The following is an 18747-nucleotide window of genomic DNA, read 5'->3' as shown; positions in this document are numbered from 1 at the left end:
TGGGCTCCCCACCCCAGGTGCAAGGCATCAGAAACCAGGGTCAGCGATGGTGACACAAATGGAACTCCCTCCAACACCAATCCAGGGTCCAACCACCATTCCAGGGATGACCGTATGTGGTCCGGCACCCTGACCAGGCGGTCTAGATTGTGCCTATTGGAGATGTAGACTGACACCAGCCATGGTTGCAGGGTCTGAGATGGAGCCGGGCATGACCACATAGAGTACAGGCTGCCATGTGGCCTAACAACTTTAGGCATGCGTAAGCAGTGGTGAGCAGACAGGACCTCATATGTAAGATCAGGTCTCTCATGGCTCAGAAATGGGCCTCTGGGAGGAAGCACCTTGCCCGTGTGGAGTCGAGGACCAACCCTGCTATGAACTCCGTTTGTTGCACCAGTATTAGGGTCAATTTCTTTTAGTTTATTAACAGGGCCAGATCGTGACATGTGGAACGTACCAGATCGAGGCTCCTTTGTACCTGATCCCGGAGTAGACCCCTTTCCCCCTCATTTCCCAAGGGATCTCCTCTACCACAAGGCTTGAAACCCAGGGACTGGGGCATGCCCCACCATGGGGCAAAGTCCCTGCTGAGACTCTAACTTACTAAACTAACTCTTATAACTTAACACCTAATTACTAACTACTGTAAACAACTATATATAAAGAGACAGACAATAAGTGCTGGGGAAAACCGTTATCCACTTGCTGAGGCAAGGGGAAGTCACTCTGACAAAATGTAGGGGCAGTAAGAAGGAACTGACTGGACGTAAGGCTGGTGACTCCTCATATACCAGCGCATGAGTGTGGCACTCCAGAGGGTGCCAAAGCCGGCCCTCCCAATACCGCTAAGGCAAAAATTCTGACTGTGCATGTGGGCGTGCACGCACCTAGAATGGAATTGACATGAGCAAGCACTCAAAGAAGCAGCATTAAGAATTTACACAAATCTAAGCATGCCTCTTCCTGTACCCGCTCTTCCCACAAATTGACAAGAGAGAACAACCCACTGTATCATTACAGTGTTTGTACCAAGCAACTTCAAACTGCACATGATGATCTGCTTTCTGGCAGGCCAGGGATATGCAGGAGACAAGCCCTGGAGGCAGATTTTGTTTTTAAAGGAGCTGTGACATGCAGAAACATGAGTGATATGCACAAAAAGGAGAGAGAACCACATGCCCCTCCCATTTCAAGGCTGTCAAGAGCATGGGGGCATTTGGTAATGGGCCTTTCACTTCCAGGTCACTGATTCAATTCCAGCAAGGTCAATAAACGCACACTCTAGGGATATCTAACAAAGCTTAAATACATCAAGTTATGCCCAGAGCATGGGATTTTTCAAAAGTACTCAACGCTAACTTAATTGCTCCCAATGAAATCAACAAGCACCTTTGAAAATCCTTCCTTAACCGTGCACCTGGCATAATTCAACATAAGGGACCATCAATAGTAGCAGAAAGCCTCTGTCAGACGGCTTTTCAGTGGCCTGCCTTGGCAGTGTCACTGTAGCTCCCAGTGGCCAAATGTCCAAATAGAAACCACAGACCAGCATTAATCTTCACCCTCATTGGCAGCCTTAGCAAAACACAAGGGTTGGTCTCTTCATGTTAGGGCAGAGGTACAGGATAATGGAGAAAGTCTGATGTATGTGCTATACCCGTCTTTTATTTACTAGCTGTATTGTGGTGGTGCCTAGAGGTCTAGAGACCATTATGCTAAGTATTGTACAAACATAAGACAGTCCCTGCCCTAAAAAATTTATAATCCAAGTGTAAGACAAGAACCAACACACTGAATCATCATACAGGAGTACAAAGTAACATGATTCTGATCACCATAATAAGCAGCTGTCACAGCAAACCAGCAGCCTAATCACTGACTTTTTTTGGTAACACTATGGCAGAGGTGAGTTTTATGGAAGGATCTGAAGGACAGAATGGAGGCTTTGCCCAAGACATGGGAGAAAGCACGAAGGTGCAGCCAAGACCAATGAAGGCTGACATCAACAGTAGAGCAAGGGTACAGGCTGACATCTCATTTATGAAATAATAGGCTGGGAATAAGCCATGGAGGGTCTTAGAAATGAGAACACCACATCACGCCTTCTTTCCATCACCCTTACTGACCTTCTAGCCCTCTTAGAACTAGAGCGGTCAATAGATTAAAAAAATTAATCGCTATTAAGTGCGCTATTAAGTAATAACAGAATACCATTTATTTAAATATTTCTGGATGTTTTCTACATTTTCAATTATATTGATTTCAGTTGCAACACAGATTATGAAGTGTACAGTGCTCACTTTATATTTATTTTTATTACAAATATTTGCACTGTAAAAGACAAAAGAAAGAAATAGTATTTTTCAATTTACCCTAATATAAATGCTGTAATGCCATCTCTTTATCATGGAAGTTGAACTTACAAATGTAGAATTATGTACAAAAAGACTGCATTCAAAAACAAGACAATGTTCTCATGGCACTGTTGTAGCTGGCATCGCAAGATGCACTAAAGTTTCATATGCCCCTTGATGCTTCAACCACCATTCCAGTGGACATGCATCCAGCTGACAATGGGCTCTGCTCAATAATGATCCAAAGCAATGCGGACCGACAGATGTTCATTTTCATATCTGAGTCAGATGTCGCCAGCAGAAGGTTGATTTTCTTTTCTGGTGGTTCAGGTTCTGTAGTTTCTGCATCAGACAATGTTGCTCTTCTAAGACTTCTGAAAGCATGCTACACACTTCATCCCTCTCAGATTTTGGAAGGCATTTCAAATTCTTAAACATTGGGTCAAGTGCTGTAGCTATCTTCAGAAATTGCACATTGGTATCGTCTTTGCATTTTGTCAAATTTGCAGTGAAAGTGTTGTTAAAACGAACAACATGTGCTGGGTCATCATTCGAGACAGCTATAACACTAAATATATCACAGAATGCGGGTAAAACAGGAGACGATTCTCCCCCAAGGAGTTTAGTCAAAAAATTTAATTAACGCATTATTTTAACAAGCATCATCAGCATGGAAGCATGTCCTCTGGAATGATGGCCGAAGCACAAAGAGACATATGAATCTTTAGCGCATCTGGTACAGATATCTTGCGACGCCAGCTACAACAGTGCCATGTGAATGCCTTCTCTCACTTTCAGGTGACATTGTAATTAAGAAGTGGGCAGCACTATCTCCCATAAATGTAAACAAACTTGTTTCTCTTAGTGATTGGCTGAACAAGAAGTAGGACTGTGTGGACTTGTAGGCTCTAAAATTTTACACTGCTTTGTTTTTGAGTGCAGTTATGTAACAAAACACACATTTTTAAGTTGCACTTTCATGATAAAGAGATTGCACTAGTGTACTTGTATGAGGTGAACTGAAAAATACTATTTCTTTTGTTTATCATTTTTACAGTGCAAATATTTGTAACAAAAAATATAAAGTGAGCACTGTACACATTGTATTCTGTGTTGTAACTGAAATAGATTTGAAAGTGTAGAAAACATTAAAAATGTTTAATAAATTTCAATTTATATTCTATTGTTTAACAGTGCAATTAACCGCGATTAATTTTTTTGAGTTACTTGAGTGAGTTAACTGCGATTAATTGACAGCCCTATTTAGAACTAATTCATAATTCCCAACTGGCTTTTCAAAAAAGACTTTCCATGCAGAGACCTGCTCCATCCTGATCTCTGTATCCCCCCTTTGCCAATCCACTTACACTGCTCCTCCAATCATGGCCTCATCTTTGCCTAGGCCCTGATTCTCCAGTTGGTAGTTGCTTATTTCTTCAAGCTGCCCCACCCCTCATCAGCTTGCCCCCTATTTTTTCAGAGATACTGCCTATTTAATTCTCTCTTTAGTTAAGCTTTACTGGTGTATCTTTATATAGTATCATTAATACACAGCACTACCTGTATTATGTGATGACTAATACATAGAGGCAATTGTGCAGAGACCTAAAGTATGTGTTACTCAAATGTAAACCTTTGAATTCAAAACAGTAGGCAGAACCTACTCCACCACCAAAAACTTGGATGAACTCCATTCTGGTGCTTCTCTTATTTGTTAAACTGCAATAATTAACTCAGTGTGCTGACAGTTCCCTTCCTCCCTCTCTCTCTGGTACAAAACGTTTAATCACTGAAACAGGGGTAGATTCCTAGTCAATGAAGATGTTGCCTAACGTCTGCAAAGAACTAATAGAGACTTGTTCATCTCCTTCCTACTTGCAGAGATGGACTGGTGATAAACACAAATAATGGCATGTGGTCTCTGAAGATAAGGGACATGTCATTTCTAGAGAAAGCTAGTCTTACAAGCCTTAGTCCACCCAATCCCACCCCCTGCAACATACGATTCCAGGGGAGCTTGAAGCACGTGCATTCCGAATGTTTAGGAATTTAAAAACCACACACACTAAATTACATCTTTTCACTCTGATTTGGACTTCCCTGTAAAAGTCAAGATATAACTAGTTGAAACATTGACTGTGTCAAGAGGAAACCTTCAAGAAAGTGAGGAAATATTAAAATACAGCAGATATTTAAGTACTTATACACACCAGGCTGAAAGTGTCTATGTGTTCACATGCACACAGAGTGAGTGCACTTGAAAAGAAGCCCATTCCTGCTCTAGAAAAAGTACCCATTTTAAATATAGGGAACATCTCAAACCTTAACCATCACTAAGGGCTTGTCTATACAGTGCACGGCAATCTGGGATGTAAATCTACTTGGCACTAGCCTGCTGTGCATTAACTGTTTGGGTGGACCCTGCTGACACATACTAAAATGCTACTCCGCTTTGAAATGGGAGTATATCAATGTGCACGACAGAACTTTCAGTGTGCATCAAACAGGATCCATGCGGACAGTGTACAGCACACTAGCGTGGAGTGGATTTACACCTCACCTTGCCATGCATTGACCGTCTGTAGAGACAACCCCCTAATTGATGAACTAAGGGTGCCACTGTATGCATAACAACATTTCAAGGAAATGAGGAAGCAGCTTTAGAAACACTCAACATTTTTAGCTGTTTTAGCTGTTATAGACTTCTTTAAAATCATCATCAGGAAATTCTTTATTTCCTTCAAAAATGTTTTAGTTTATATGTGCTCTTTTAGTGCCATCTGGCTTTCATTCAGAGACACATAATACTGCTCCACCCGCCTGTCATTGCAACATAGTATCATGCTTCTAGGACAAATCCACCCTCAGTTTCTTTCTAAGGCCAGGAAAATTAATTCCAGCCAACCATTCCAGTTATGGGATTCTTGGAGGGCATCCCATAAACAACTGCTTCCCTAGCACGATTCCTATGTGCCCTGATTTTCAAAGATGCTAAGCACAATCGATTTCTGTGGGAGTTGGGTGTGCTCAGCAGGTCGAAACCAGATGAGAGTTCAGGCTCATTCCCATCTCTTCTCTTGTGCTTTCTCTTGTTTACCTGACATTTCCTCCAGCCTTCTGTATCCTCATTCGCTCCTCATATTGGGTAGGGTTGTGTTCTTTACTGAGACTTAAGGCTGTATGTTTCTGACTTTCCTTGTTGTAACGACACAAAATCGCCTGTGCTGACAAAAATCCCTTGTGAGTAAATGGTATTAAGCCTGTAATAAAGTCTCTACCAAAAAAAAGCAGAACAAAGGTTCTCAAGTTCAGTTCCCCCGGAAATAATAACTCACGCCAAGACCAAAAGATATTGTACTGAATATCCCTTCGGCAAGGAAGAGGATTGGTTACAAATCCCATAAATAACTTGCATTTCAAAAATAATTTTAAAATAAATTGAATACACCACTAACTAAAAGATATAATCAGGTATCTAGCACAACCTAGAGTCCACCAGGAGACAGCTAAAGAACACAACAGGTTTGCAGTAGGGCATAACATCACATTACAGCAGCCGCTAAATATTGACAAGTGCTTATATACAAATGCTAGAAGTCATATGTGCCCTTCTTAGTAGAAACTTGTCTGGAATTATGATAATCAATGGGACACGGTAATACCAGGGCACAAAATATATAGGAATGACAGAACAGCCCATGCTGGTGGGGGAGTGGCACTATATGTGAAAGAAAGCATCGAGTCAAATATAGTACAAATCTTAAAATGAACCGAACTGTACTATAGAAAATCTTCATGAATAGAAGTTCCATGCTTGAATAATAAGAATATAGCAGTAGATACACATTACTGGCCACCTGACCAAGATGGTGATTGTGACTGCGAAATGCTCAGGGAGATTAGAGGCTATAAAAAATAACAGCGAAGAGTCATGTGGCACCTTATAGACTAACAGCATCCGACAAAGTGGGTATTCACCCACGAAAGCTCATGCTCCAATACGCCTGTTAGTCTAAAGGTGCCACAGGACTCTTTGCTGCTTTTACAGATCCAGACTAACATGGCTACCCCTCTGATGTAAAAAATAGAAATCTCAGTAATAATGGGGGCTTTCAACTATCCCTATAATGACTGGGTACATGTCATCTCAGGATAGGACGCAGAGATAAAGTATTTTGACACCATAAATGACTGCTTGCTGGAGCAGCTAGTCCTGGAAACCACAATGGGAGGACTAAATCAAGAATTGCATCTAAGTGGAGTACTGGATCTAGTCCAAGAGGTCAATATAGCTGAACTGTTTGATAATAGCAATCATAATATAATTAAATTTAACATCCCTGTGGGGGGCAGAAGGGGAGGAGAGACACCAATGAAGCCCCCCTATATTATCATTTAATTTCAGAAAGGGGAACTACAAAAAAAGGGGAAGCTAGTTAAACAGAAATTAAAAAGGTCAAGTCCCAAAAGTGAAATGCCTGCAAGCTGAATGGAAACTTTTATAAAAACACCATAATAGATGCTCATATTAAATGCATACCCCAAATTAAAAAAATAGTAAGAGGAACAAAAAAGTACCACCATGACTAAAGAAAGTAAAAGAAGTGGTTAAAGGAAAAAAATGCATCCTTTAAAAATTAGAAGTTAAATCCTACTGAGGAAAACAGAAAGGACCATAAGCTCTGGCAAGTCAAGTGTAAAAGTATAATTAGACAGGCCAAAAAAGAATTTTAAGAGCAACTAGCCAGAGACTCAAAAACTAACAATTTTAAGTACATCAGAAACAGAAAGTCTGCCAAACAAACAAACAATCAGTGGGGCCATTGGATGGTCGAGGTGCTAAATGAGTACTCATGGAAGATAAGGTCATTGCAGAAAAACAATTCTTGCATCAGTCTTCACTGCAGAGGATATGAGGGAGATTCCCCATACCTAAACCATTCTTCTTAGGTGTCTCACATAAGCAACTGTCCCAGATCGGGGTATCATTAGAGGATGTTTTGGAACAAACTGACACATTAAAATAATCAACAGGACCAGATGGGCTTCACCCAAGAGTTCTGAAGGAACTCAAATATGAAATTGCAGAACTACTAACTGTGGTATGTAACGAGTTGCTTAAACCAGCTTCTGTACCAGGTGACTGGAGGATAAGGGGGAGGGATAGCTCAGTGGTTTGAGCATTGGCCTGCTAAACCCAGGGTTGTGAGTTCTATCCTTAGGGATCTGGGGCAAAAAATCAGTACTTGGTCCTGCTAGTGAAGGCAGGGGACTGGATTCAATGACCTGTCAAGGTCCCTTCCAGTTCTAGGAGATAGATATATCTTCAATATTATTATATATAGCTAATGTGATGCGAGTTTTTTAAAAAAGCTTCAGAGACAATCCCAGCAATTACAGTCCAGTAAGCCTAACTTCAGTACCGGGCAAATTGGTTGAAACTATAATAAGGAATTGCCAGACACACAGAAGTGATTTGTTAGGGAAGTCAACATGGCTTTTGTAAATGAAGATCATGCCTCAATCTATTTGAATTCTTGGAGGGGGTCAACAAGCATGTGGACAAGGGTGATCCAGTGGATACAGTGTGCTTGGACTTTGGAAGGCCATTGACAAGGCCCCTCAAAAGCTTTTAAGCAAAGTAAGCTGTCATGGGCTAAGAGGGAACGTCCTCTCATGGATCAGTAACTGGTTAAAAGATGGGGGGAAGAGAGGGGGGAGAAAAGGGTAGGAATAAATGGCCAGTTTTCCGAATGGAGAGAGGTAAACAGTAGTGGTCCCCAGGGACAAATGATCTGAAAAAGGGAGGTGACAAAATTTACATACGATACAAAATTACTCAAGTCCAAAACAGACTAAAAAGAATTACAAAGGGATCTCACAAAACTGGGGGACTGGGCAACAGATTGGCAGATGAAATTCAATGTTGATCAATGCAAATTGAAAACATAATCCCAACTATATATCTAAAGTGATGGGGTCTAAACTAGCTGTTGCCACTCAAGAAAGATCTTGGACTCATTGTGGATAGTTTTCTGAAAACATCCGCTCAATGTGCAGCAGCAGTCAAAAAAGCGAACAAAATGTTGGGAAACATTCAGAAAGGGATAGATAATAAGACAGAAAATATCATATTTCCCCTATATAAATCCATGGTATGCTCAGACCTTGAATACTATGTGCAGATCTGTTCGCCCCATCTCAAAAAGATATATTGGAATTGGAAAAGGTTCAGAAAAGGGCAACAAAAATGATTAGAGGTATGAGGAATGATTAAAAAGACTGGGACTTCTCAGCTTGGAAAAGAGACAACTAAGAGGGGATATATGATAGACGTCTATAAAAATCTAGACTGGTCTGGAGAAAGTGAATAAGGAAGTGTTATTGACTCCTTCACATAACATAGGATCTAGGGGTCACTCAAAGAAATTAAGAGGCACCATGTTAAACAAACAGGGATAGCTCAGTGGTTTGAGCACTGGCCTGCTAAACCCAGGATTGTGAGTTCAAATCCTTGAGGGGGCCATGTAGGGAACTGGGGTAAAAAACAAACAATAAAACCTGTCTGGGGATTTGTCCTGCTTTGAGCAGGGGGTTGGACTAGATGACCTCCTAAGGTCCCTTCCAACTCTGATATCCTAAGAGGAAATACTTCTTCACACAATACAAAGTCAACCTGCAGAACTTGTTGCAGGGGATGTTGTGAAGGCCAAAACTAGAACAGGGTTCAAAAAAGAACTAGTTAAATTCCTGGAGGATAAGTCCATCAATGGCTATTAGCCAGGATGGTCAGAGATGCAACCTCATGCTCTGAGTGGCCCCAGTCTCTGTTTGCCATGAAGCTGGGAAAGGATGACAGGGGATGAATCACTCCATGACGTTCTGTTCTGTTCATTCCCTCTGAAGCACCTGGCATTGGTCACAGTTAGAAGAAAGGATATTGATCTAGATGGACCACTGGTCTGACCCACTATGGCCATTTTTATGTTCTTGTAAGTTAGAACCTAGAGGGACACACAGCCACTCTTAGTTCCATCCTCTTCAAGAAGGAATCTTTGTAGGAATAGTTGGGGAGCTCCCAGCTACTTCTGCCCAGTCTCTTTCAGTGAAATAATGGTTGTGTGGGTGGGGAAATCAATTACTTTAGCATCTCCCAACAAGAATCCCTATAAAAAGAGTGGAAATCCATTCCTCCTGTAGGTACTGCGGATGTTATACAATTAAAATCTATGTAGTAGGTTTCTCATAGCTACTTACCCGGCTGTCTCCAAGGTTGGCAATGTAAAGGATATTATCTACAGCCAGAACACAGGTTGCTGTGGAACCATCCTTCCAGGCAGGCTTCCTGAAGGCACCAGAAATAAGGTTACAATGGAAAAAGGTTCTATTTCTAAAAGGTTCAGAGAATCCTGCAAAGGGTAGCTCCATTGCAAGGCATTCAGAAGTCAGCTAGTCCAAAACCACCAAGCTTCTGTTTGGGAGTTCTCCCAATTTTGCTCACAGGTTTTTGTTAAATTAATTATATAAAACAGGTTTATAGACAAGATACATACGAAGATGAAGACAGATTAGCAACATAGAGCAGCAATTTCTAACTGTGGGGTGGCACTCCCAAGGTGGGGTTCTAAGGGATGGTTGCAGATAAGAGCTACCTCTCTGCAGCTGCTGGAACCTGACCCTGTTTTTCTTCCCCTCCCATCCTATGCGACACTTGACTCCAGGGAAACTCAATTAAGGGTATGACAGAACCAGTTTCACAGTAACTGCCTAGCTTTCAGTGCCTAAAAAATAATGAAAGTTCTCCCTAAGGGGCACCTTCCACAGAGTGCAGGGCAGATGGATGGTGAGGAACTAAACAGTAACAGAGGAAATGTGCAATCTACTCACTCTTCCCCTCTACCCTCATACCTAGTACCCATACTATTTCAACTCATCACCCACAGTACTCACCATCCTCCAGCTTCAGCAATCCCCACCCCCTGTTTAAGTTGTTTTCCTGGCATTTGGCTTGCTGAAGTTCAACTAGTGTCTGGACAGCACTGTGTAAAATCAGAAATGCTGCTTGGATTAAAGCTGCAGCACTGTTTTCCTTACTGTGGACCAGATATAACAGTATAACAATTGAGTGTTATTTTTTAAACTTATCTGCTCATAAATTCTCTTTCATTGAGTTTTCCTGATGCTGAAGAGCCTAATTAAATTTCTCCATAATTTCAACATGCTGATATTATTACTAACAAGTTTGCAAATCCAGCCTGTAGATTACAGAATATAATATATACAGGTTAGATGGAGTGGGTTTTTTTTTTTGTTTTGTTTTTTTAAATACACACATGGTTTTGGGAAAGATACAAAATAATTGTTTTAACTAATTCTGTTAGTACTTTTTTGTGCCTACACTGGTGACGTTTGTTTTGTTTAACTGGTTAGGGTTAGAGGGTTGAGCCAGAGTTTGGTTTGTGATGTTGTACACAAGAAGTGAAATTTCTAAGATCACTGCTGGATGTCTTGATATTCTCTCCAGCTGTGTTATAGATGAAAAGTTATGAAATGGAAAGGATATACAAAGTTGGTAGCCAAGATGGATTAACCCAGCATGTACTTTGCTTAAGTATAAAGCAATACATGGTGGCATCTCAAAGTGTTAGGACCCCCCACCCCCACATGTGGGGATAGGCTGTGTTTTTCCTTAAGGAAAATAAGTCTCCATTAGAACAAAGCTAAAAAGAAGTATAGTCAATTAGAAGGATGATTCAAATATTAGTCATTAACCATCAGACCCATTCATCCTTTAGAGGAGTGGTTCTCAACTCTTCTCTTTTTGAGGCCCACCCAACATGCTGTAAGAACTCCACAGCCCGCTTGTGCCACAGTAACTGTTTTCCTGCATATAAAAGCCAAGGTCAGTGTTAAGGGTAACAAGGAGGGCAATTACTTACGACCCCACACCACAGGGGGCCCCGTGAAGCTAAGTTGCTCAGTCTTTGGCTTCAGCCCTGGGTGGCAAGGCCACAGGCTTCAATCCTATGCGGTGGGGCTTCGGCTTTCTGCCCTAGGCCCCATTAAGTCTAATGCCAGCCCTGCTTGGCAGACCCCTTGAAACCTGATTGCTGTCCCCCAGGGGGTCCCGGACCCCTGGTTGAGAACTACTGCTTTAGAAAGCAGTTTTGAAAATAATGCAAGATTTAACTAGCAAACTTTTATCTGCCTGTCTCATGTTAAATACATAACTTAAGGCATGAAAAAAAAAATCTCAGTGATTCACGAGAATCCTTGATCATGACCATTGCTCTATGTGGGAGTATATCTGCTGGTAGCCACCTCAATTCTGGATAGAGGGCGATGCAGAACTCCCTGAATATCTGGAAATCCTTGTGCTAGGAACATGCCACTGTGTCATGCTATGAGCTTGCAGATTTAAGTTAAAAAACTATTGTTTTCACTGAAGTGGTTTTTTACCCATGAAAGCTTATGCCCAAATAAATCTGTTAGTCTTTAAGGTGCCACCGGACTCCTTATTGTTTCTGTTATTTTAGTAATATGCAAGATCTCCTTGGATACAGGTCACAAAAGGTGCTACAGAAGAGAGGGAGAGAGGCCAGTTTTGGCTCACATTCTGGCCCTGTAATACTTTAGTCCCCATGGCAATCCTGGTCATACCCTTACAGCATAGGGTAGCCCTATGTTGCTGTCCTGTACAACCTGTAGTGTAGGGGGGCAGGGCTGGAGTGCACTACACTCTGGCTATTATGGTCACTCTGCCAGCTTATCAGCAGCCATTGAAGGATGTAGCTCCAACTTGCATATGGGCCAACTGGACTCTTGGCAAGGAGCAGTGATGACTTTTCAGAATGGAGAGGGATAACTAGTGGTGTTCTGCAAGGGTCAGTCCTAGGACCAACCCTATTCAACTTATTCATAAATGATCTGGAGAAAGGGGTAAAAAGTGAAGTGGCAAAGCTTGCAGATGATGCTAAACTGCTTGAGATAGTTAAGACCAAAGCAGACTGTGAAGAACTTCAAAAAGATCTCATAAAACTAAGTGACTGGGCAACAAAATGGCAAATGAAATTTAATGTAGATAAATGTAAAGTAATGCAAATTGGTAAAAACAACCCCAACTATACGTACAATATGATGGGGGCTAATTTAGCTACAACTAATCAGGAAAGCTCTTGGGAGTCATTGTGGATAGTTCTCTGAAGACGTTCACGCAACGTGCAGCGGCAGTCAAAAAAGCAAACAGGATGTTAGGAATCATTATAAAAAGGATGGAGAATATCTTATTGCCCTTATATAAATCCATGGTACACCCACATCTTGAATATTGAATGTAGATGTGGTCTCCTCATCTCAAAAAAGATATACTGGCATTAGAAAAGGTTCAAAGAAGGGCAACTAAAATGATTAGGGGTTTGGAACGGGTCCCATATGAGGAGAAATTAAAGAGGCCAGGACTCCTCAGCTTAGAAAAGAAGAGAATAAGGGGGGATATGAGAGAGGTACATAAAATCATGAGTGATGTGGAGAAAGTGAATAAGGAAAAGTTATTTACTTGTTCCCATAATACAAGAACTAGGGGCCACCAAATGAAATTAATGGGCAGCAGGTTTAAAACAAATAAAAGGAAGATCTTCACACAGCGCACAGTCAGCTTGTGGAACTCCTTACCTGAGGAGGTTGTGAAAGCTAGGACTATAACGGTTTAAAAGAAAACTGGATAAATTCATGGAGGTTAAATCCATTAATGGCTATTAGCCAAGATAGGTAAGGAATGGTGTCCGTAGCCTGTTTGTCAGAGGATAATGATGGACAACAGGATCACTTGATCATTACTTGTTAGGTTTACTCCCTCTGAGGCCTCTGGCATTGGCCATTGTCACTAGATAGGATACTGGGCTGGACGGACCTTTGGTCTGACCCAGTATGGCCATTCTTATGTTCTTTGCCCCAATGTAGGAGCCTTCTGTCTGTACCACTTAGGAAGTAAACTCAGAATTGGGGTCTAGGAGAGATAAACATTTGTAATAGTTACAAGTAGCTCTGGCGGACACTTATACTTACTGACTGGAGGCCTGCTTCAGGAACTCCTCATCTGTATGTTTGAAAGAGTCCAGAAGGCATCTCTTCACCGTTTTCTCCACACTGACTACCTCTCCTGTCACAAGAGAAAGTGGAGTATGCTCCTTTTGAAACACCATGCTCATCTAATCCCTGTCGCCTTCCTCACCTGTCTGACATGCATAAACAGGTCACACTGCACGCATGTTACTTACGTAGAGCAGACATGACCCATGTGCCCAACTGCCAAAGATTCAGATATAAAAGTGCATGGCCAGTTTGTATAACAGCCTAGTTATTCACCCTTGAAGACAAGGGACACCAGTTGTGATGCTATTATTTTCCTCAGCCATATTCACAGATCTGCTATGGCTATTTCATCGAACTTGCCTAACCTAGCTAACACTGTTATGGCTTTTGGCTTGATAGCCTCACAAATCTGCTCAACAACTTATCACATCTTAGCTATCTCCAGCCTAGAGGCATGGTCACCCAATACTCCACACACAGCTACGTCCCCAATTCTGGCCGTCCAAAGTCATTTCTTAGTGGACACACAACAGCAGCAAGTCATGAGGAATGAAAGATGCTGCACATGACCCCACATGGCCCTCTCTTACCTTTAGGAAATTTCCTAATCAGGTTTTGGTGCAAATTCTGTGCTGCAAATTTTGAAGCTCGAACTCCCCCATGGCCATCAAAAACGGCAAAGTATGAAACACGGGTTCTGCAAAGGAATAAACATTAATGTAAACTAGCTGTGAAAAGGCTGGTATCAGCCAGAAGTTAAGATTTAGTAAAGAGGCTTGTGTCCCTAGCACCTCCCCAACCTGTATTGGAACAGAAAATGCAGTGTTTCCTCTAAAAAGCATAGAGCTAGCATGTATGAGTACTAAAAGTTTCCCCACCTCCCCCAGGAAATGAAGGAAAGGAAAAGAGGCTATGGCTCCCAGCTACATTTAAACAGCAGCTAAACATTCCACCTCATGGGCACTCCAGCTCTGGAGCCTCTCTCCAACAATTTCAGAATTTGCTATTCACAGATGCCAGTCCAACATCCCAGAATTCTCTGCATGCAGAATGGTTGCTACAGCTGTGCAATACACAAGAGACATGGGGACATACTAACTATTGTCAAATTGCTTTTTGTTCTACAAACTTTCGATCACGTATTTAGCTTTAAAAGAATGTGTTTAAGTGATCTTTTATGGCCTGTCAGTGTTGTTTTTTAAATATGATACATTCCACCACTTCCCCTCTAATCATCTGAAAGGTATAGTTAATTTGAGTGTTTGATACCTGATGGCTTCTCTTCTCCAAGTATCCAAGCTCCTCATCACTGCCACAATTGGGATTTTAACTGTTGTGAAACCCCAAAGGCAAGGCTTAAACAGCTATACTCAAGTTCAGAGCCTTCAGGTATCTTGGGCCTGATATCCAGAGGAACTAGGAGGAGTTGACTTCTACTGAAGTCAACGGGAGTGGTGGGTACTCAGGACTTCATGGGGAAAATAAATAAATAAAAAGAAAAACGTCAGGTCATAGGCACCTGATGTGGACCACCTAACAAATGATGCAACTTTTGCATCATCAAACCTTACATGATTTTCTCAAGATCAGTAGCAGAGCTAGGAATACAATCCAGATCACCCATGCCACCACACAAAGCAATATTTAGTCATGAGCAGTCATTGCTCAGAGTGCGGGATCATTGTCAAGAGCTCACGCAAAGTTAATGGGAGCTCTTTCATCTTCTTGTTATGACTCTATTCTACTACAATGTTACTCCCTGGCTCCGGAGGTCTGGCCTACTTACATTTGAGGGGGAAGGGGTCTGCACTCCTCAGTGATGTCATTCAAGATGACATGTGCATCCTGCATCTCCTCTCGTTCACCTTTCCTCTCTGCCATATAACCTTTCAGTCCAAAGAGGCCTCCAGACGCTAGTAAGAAAAAAAGCAAAATTACACACATGAAACTCCTGTTTCCTAAGCCTGATTTACAAACTTGTGATCATGTTGCTTTATGCAAGATTCTGACAATCCCATGGCATCATGACAAGAAGCATGTCTTGCCCTGCATGGGCTGTACTTGAAATTAAACTTTTTTTTTTTTTTTTTTAAAAGAGGGTCAGCTTTTGGAACTTTTTGCTGAAAATGACATGCTTTCTGAAACTAGTATTAAGTGTCTCCAACATCAGAAACTGTAAGGCAGTTTGCATCCTACTGAAGCAGGGCAACCAATCTTCAGTGCTAAAGCTACATCAGACTGGGATATCATTGCACGACCAGGAGATGGATGCACTCCATGGAAACTCTTGATCAGGGGTCTCAAACTTCCATCTGCAGACTCACGAGCCTCCCCAGTGTGGCCTGCGGGGCTCCAGCAGTTTTGGGGCCAGGTTTCTCCCTTGGCCACATCTGTCGCCCCCGGGTCCTCCCCCCTCAGGGGCCCTGGCAGTGCAGCAGAGCTGAGCGGCGCCTGACTGCTCACTCCAGTGGCTGCCGGTGCCTCCCTGTGGCCCAGGGGCGGGGTGGGGCTGTGCCTCCCCATGCTGCTGCTGCCCTGAGTGCCCCTCCGGCCAATGGGACGCTGCGAGGGCGGTGCTTGGGGGCAGAAGCACGTGGAGGCTCCCCGGCCTGCCCCGGAGCCCAAGGTTAACGCCACACCCCCAACCTGAGCCTGGGCCAACACCGCTCCCTGCCCCCAAACTCCCTCCCAGAGCCTGCGCCCCATCCCCACACTCCCTCCCACCCCAAAACTCCCTCCCAAAGTCTGCACCCTAATCGGCTACCCCAGACCTCCTCCCCCACCCAAACTCCGTCCCAGAGCCTTAGGCAGGTGGGAGGGTGGAGTTTTTGGGTGGTGAGTTCTGGGCGGCATGAGTGACATTGGCCTGCTGGGAGGATTTGAGGACTGGCACTAGCCCTAAGGTAAACTGAGTTTGAGACCCCTGCTCTTGACGAAACAGTACATCTGTAATGAGGCTGCAAACAATAGATCAAATAAAGCTAAACCAAATGCTGTTCCAATCAAAATTTATCTTTCTTAGTTTGAACCTACTGAACACATCCAGTTCTCAAAGCCTAGGGCAATGTTAGGAAATCTGTATCACTACTGTTTCTTACACATCTGCACCAAAAGGCATGCAAGCCAGATGTTAAAGGTTAAGCCATTTTTCTCAGTTCTCTCTTTTCATTGCAACCATTTGATGGAGTGACAAGATGCCAGCGGGGCAAGGTTGTCTGAACCACTCTGCCAGGAGTCAAACAGTCACTTCCAAACCTCTGCTACTCCAGGACTTGTGCTCCGACTGTAGGTATCTGCATGGTTGTGAGAGTACCCACTATTATACTTCTGGGCTGGTTCATCACAACTGCTAACAGCCTCCCAAATTAAAAAGAACATACTTAGGGGATGCACCCAAACCCTGGGATCTAAGTATGAACTCTGCCAGCAGACAGCACACTTCGTTTCTTAGAGTAACCATAGAAAGTGTACTGAGGAACCAAAGATCAGCTTTGATCTGGACTTACTCAACCCCCCGTAAAGAGTACAAAACAGAGTACATTTGTTTTCAAACTGTCTGAAAACCTTTACAAACTTTCTTTTCCACAAGTTCTTCATGGCCATTCTCCTCTTCCTCTGAGACTTTCCTCTTCTCTCCTTTCCCATGATTTCCTACTGCTGAGACCTGCTCAGTGATGCGTGAAGCTAGAAGACAGCAAAAATACAGATATCTGAAGACGTTTCAGAAGTGTTTTCTGCTCTTTTTTGTTTTTCTTTATGGGAATCACTCACCTCTTACATTCAAGAGAACAATTCCTTTTACACTGAAGTATTATGGACTACTACAGTCTGGTAAATTTTGGTTGGCAGACTTCCCTCTCCCCCACTTTGGCCTTGTCCTTAGTTTCCTAGCTACCAGACTGATCTGGGTTGACTGCTTGGATATGTTAAAACCAAAAGTTTAAAGCTGAGGAATTTCTAGTTTTTGCAACAAGACTATCATGCCTGAAAAGGATTGTTACTACTTTCTAGGACAGACAATACTATTCTTCTATAGAAGAGATATAAGAGACAGGATGGATTACAAAATAAAGTCAGGAGTGATGAGGTAGAAACATAATCAGCATGGGATCTGAAGTGACAGTGGATTCAGTGCTCATGGAATGAGTCTCTTCCTAGTCCCTAATGACTATTTGCCTACATGATGAAAATTTGGCAAATGTGCCAGTCTAGCTTTAAGTTACACCACAACTGTAACAGCAGTAGGCAGTTCTGGCCAGGATCAAGTCACAGTGGCAATGCTGTAAGAAGCTTGTATAGTGCTTAACTGCGGCATGTATAGCCAGTGCTCTTCACACTTTTCACTTTAGAGAGCACTAAGTTCCCTCCAACCTCCAAAAAGCATATAGTACAACAGCGGCTCTCAACCTTTCCAGACTACGGTATCCTCTTCATGGATCTGATTGGTCTTCTGTACCCCCAAATTCCAACTCACTTTAAAAGTGCTTGCTTACAAAATCAGACATAAAAATACAAAAAAGTGTCACAGCACACTAGCACTGAAACATTGCTTATTTTCTCATTTTTACCATATAATTATCAAATAAATCAATTGGAATATAAATATTGTACTTACATTTCAGTGTTTAGACAAGTCATTGTATGAAATTTTAGTTTGTACTGACTTTGCTAGTGCTTTTTATGTAGCCTGTTATAAAACTAGACAAATATTTAGATGAGTTGATGTACCTCCTGGAAGACCTCTGCATACCCCGGTTGAGAATTAGTGTATTATAAAACCCATTATCTGCAGTCCTTCAAGGACATCAGAGATGTTATGAAGTCAGCTAGAAGGAACTGATGCATGTACTTACTTCTGCAGATAGACCCATGTTTGATGAACTTAGATTTTTAGTTACATGAATACGTCTCCACTACCAGTACAAGGGCCCAAATACTCACCAAGATACAGGCAAGATTGTTGGAAAGAACAAGATGAATCACAGTCCCAGTATGACAAGCTATGCTGACAAATTCCATGAGAAAAGACATGTAACAGCCTTCATGAGGGTCCCTCCATACAAGTCCCTTACCTGAGTCACCACTGCTGGCTGGTGGGAGATCATCAAAGAGCAAAGGTCCTCCTGTCCCTGAAACACAAGAAAACAGTCAACAAATGTAAATTGAGTGCCTTTACCCCATGAGCAGAATTCTGATCATGTCCAACAGATGTGTGAAGGCTACAAAATGTCAGCTTACCCAGACCAGATCAGTTTAAACGTGTACCTCTCCAGGATATAAAACAATTATTAGCAGACAA

At 42.3% G+C, this 18747-nt stretch overlaps 1 protein-coding gene across 4 annotated transcripts in view; it reads right to left on the bottom strand.

The window, feature by feature from the left end:
* Window positions 1–18747, bottom strand: part of ILKAP (ILK associated serine/threonine phosphatase) — a 39448-nt gene that overhangs the window by 6648 nt on the left and 14053 nt on the right. For 3 of the 4 annotated variants that reach the window (XM_030574367.1, XM_030574370.1, XM_030574371.1), the window contains 7 exons: window positions 18521–18577; window positions 17013–17132; window positions 15235–15361; window positions 14039–14145; window positions 13422–13515; window positions 9615–9702; window positions 5455–5594 (listed from right to left, as the gene is read on the bottom strand). In XM_030574367.1, the coding sequence (XP_030430227.1) occupies window positions 5455–5594; window positions 9615–9702; window positions 13422–13515; window positions 14039–14145; window positions 15235–15361; window positions 17013–17132; window positions 18521–18577 (733 nt within the window). The remainder of the gene's footprint in view (window positions 1–5454; window positions 5595–9614; window positions 9703–13421; window positions 13516–14038; window positions 14146–15234; window positions 15362–17012; window positions 17133–18520; window positions 18578–18747) is intronic. The other variant, XM_030574368.1, reaches the window with a different exon arrangement.

Source organism: Gopherus evgoodei, chromosome 9, assembly GCF_007399415.2.
Source record: "Gopherus evgoodei ecotype Sinaloan lineage chromosome 9, rGopEvg1_v1.p, whole genome shotgun sequence".
Classification (NCBI taxonomy): Eukaryota; Metazoa; Chordata; order Testudines; family Testudinidae; genus Gopherus; species Gopherus evgoodei.
Note: the sequence above shows the minus strand (reverse complement) of the source record. Positions and strands in the feature narration are given on the sequence as shown.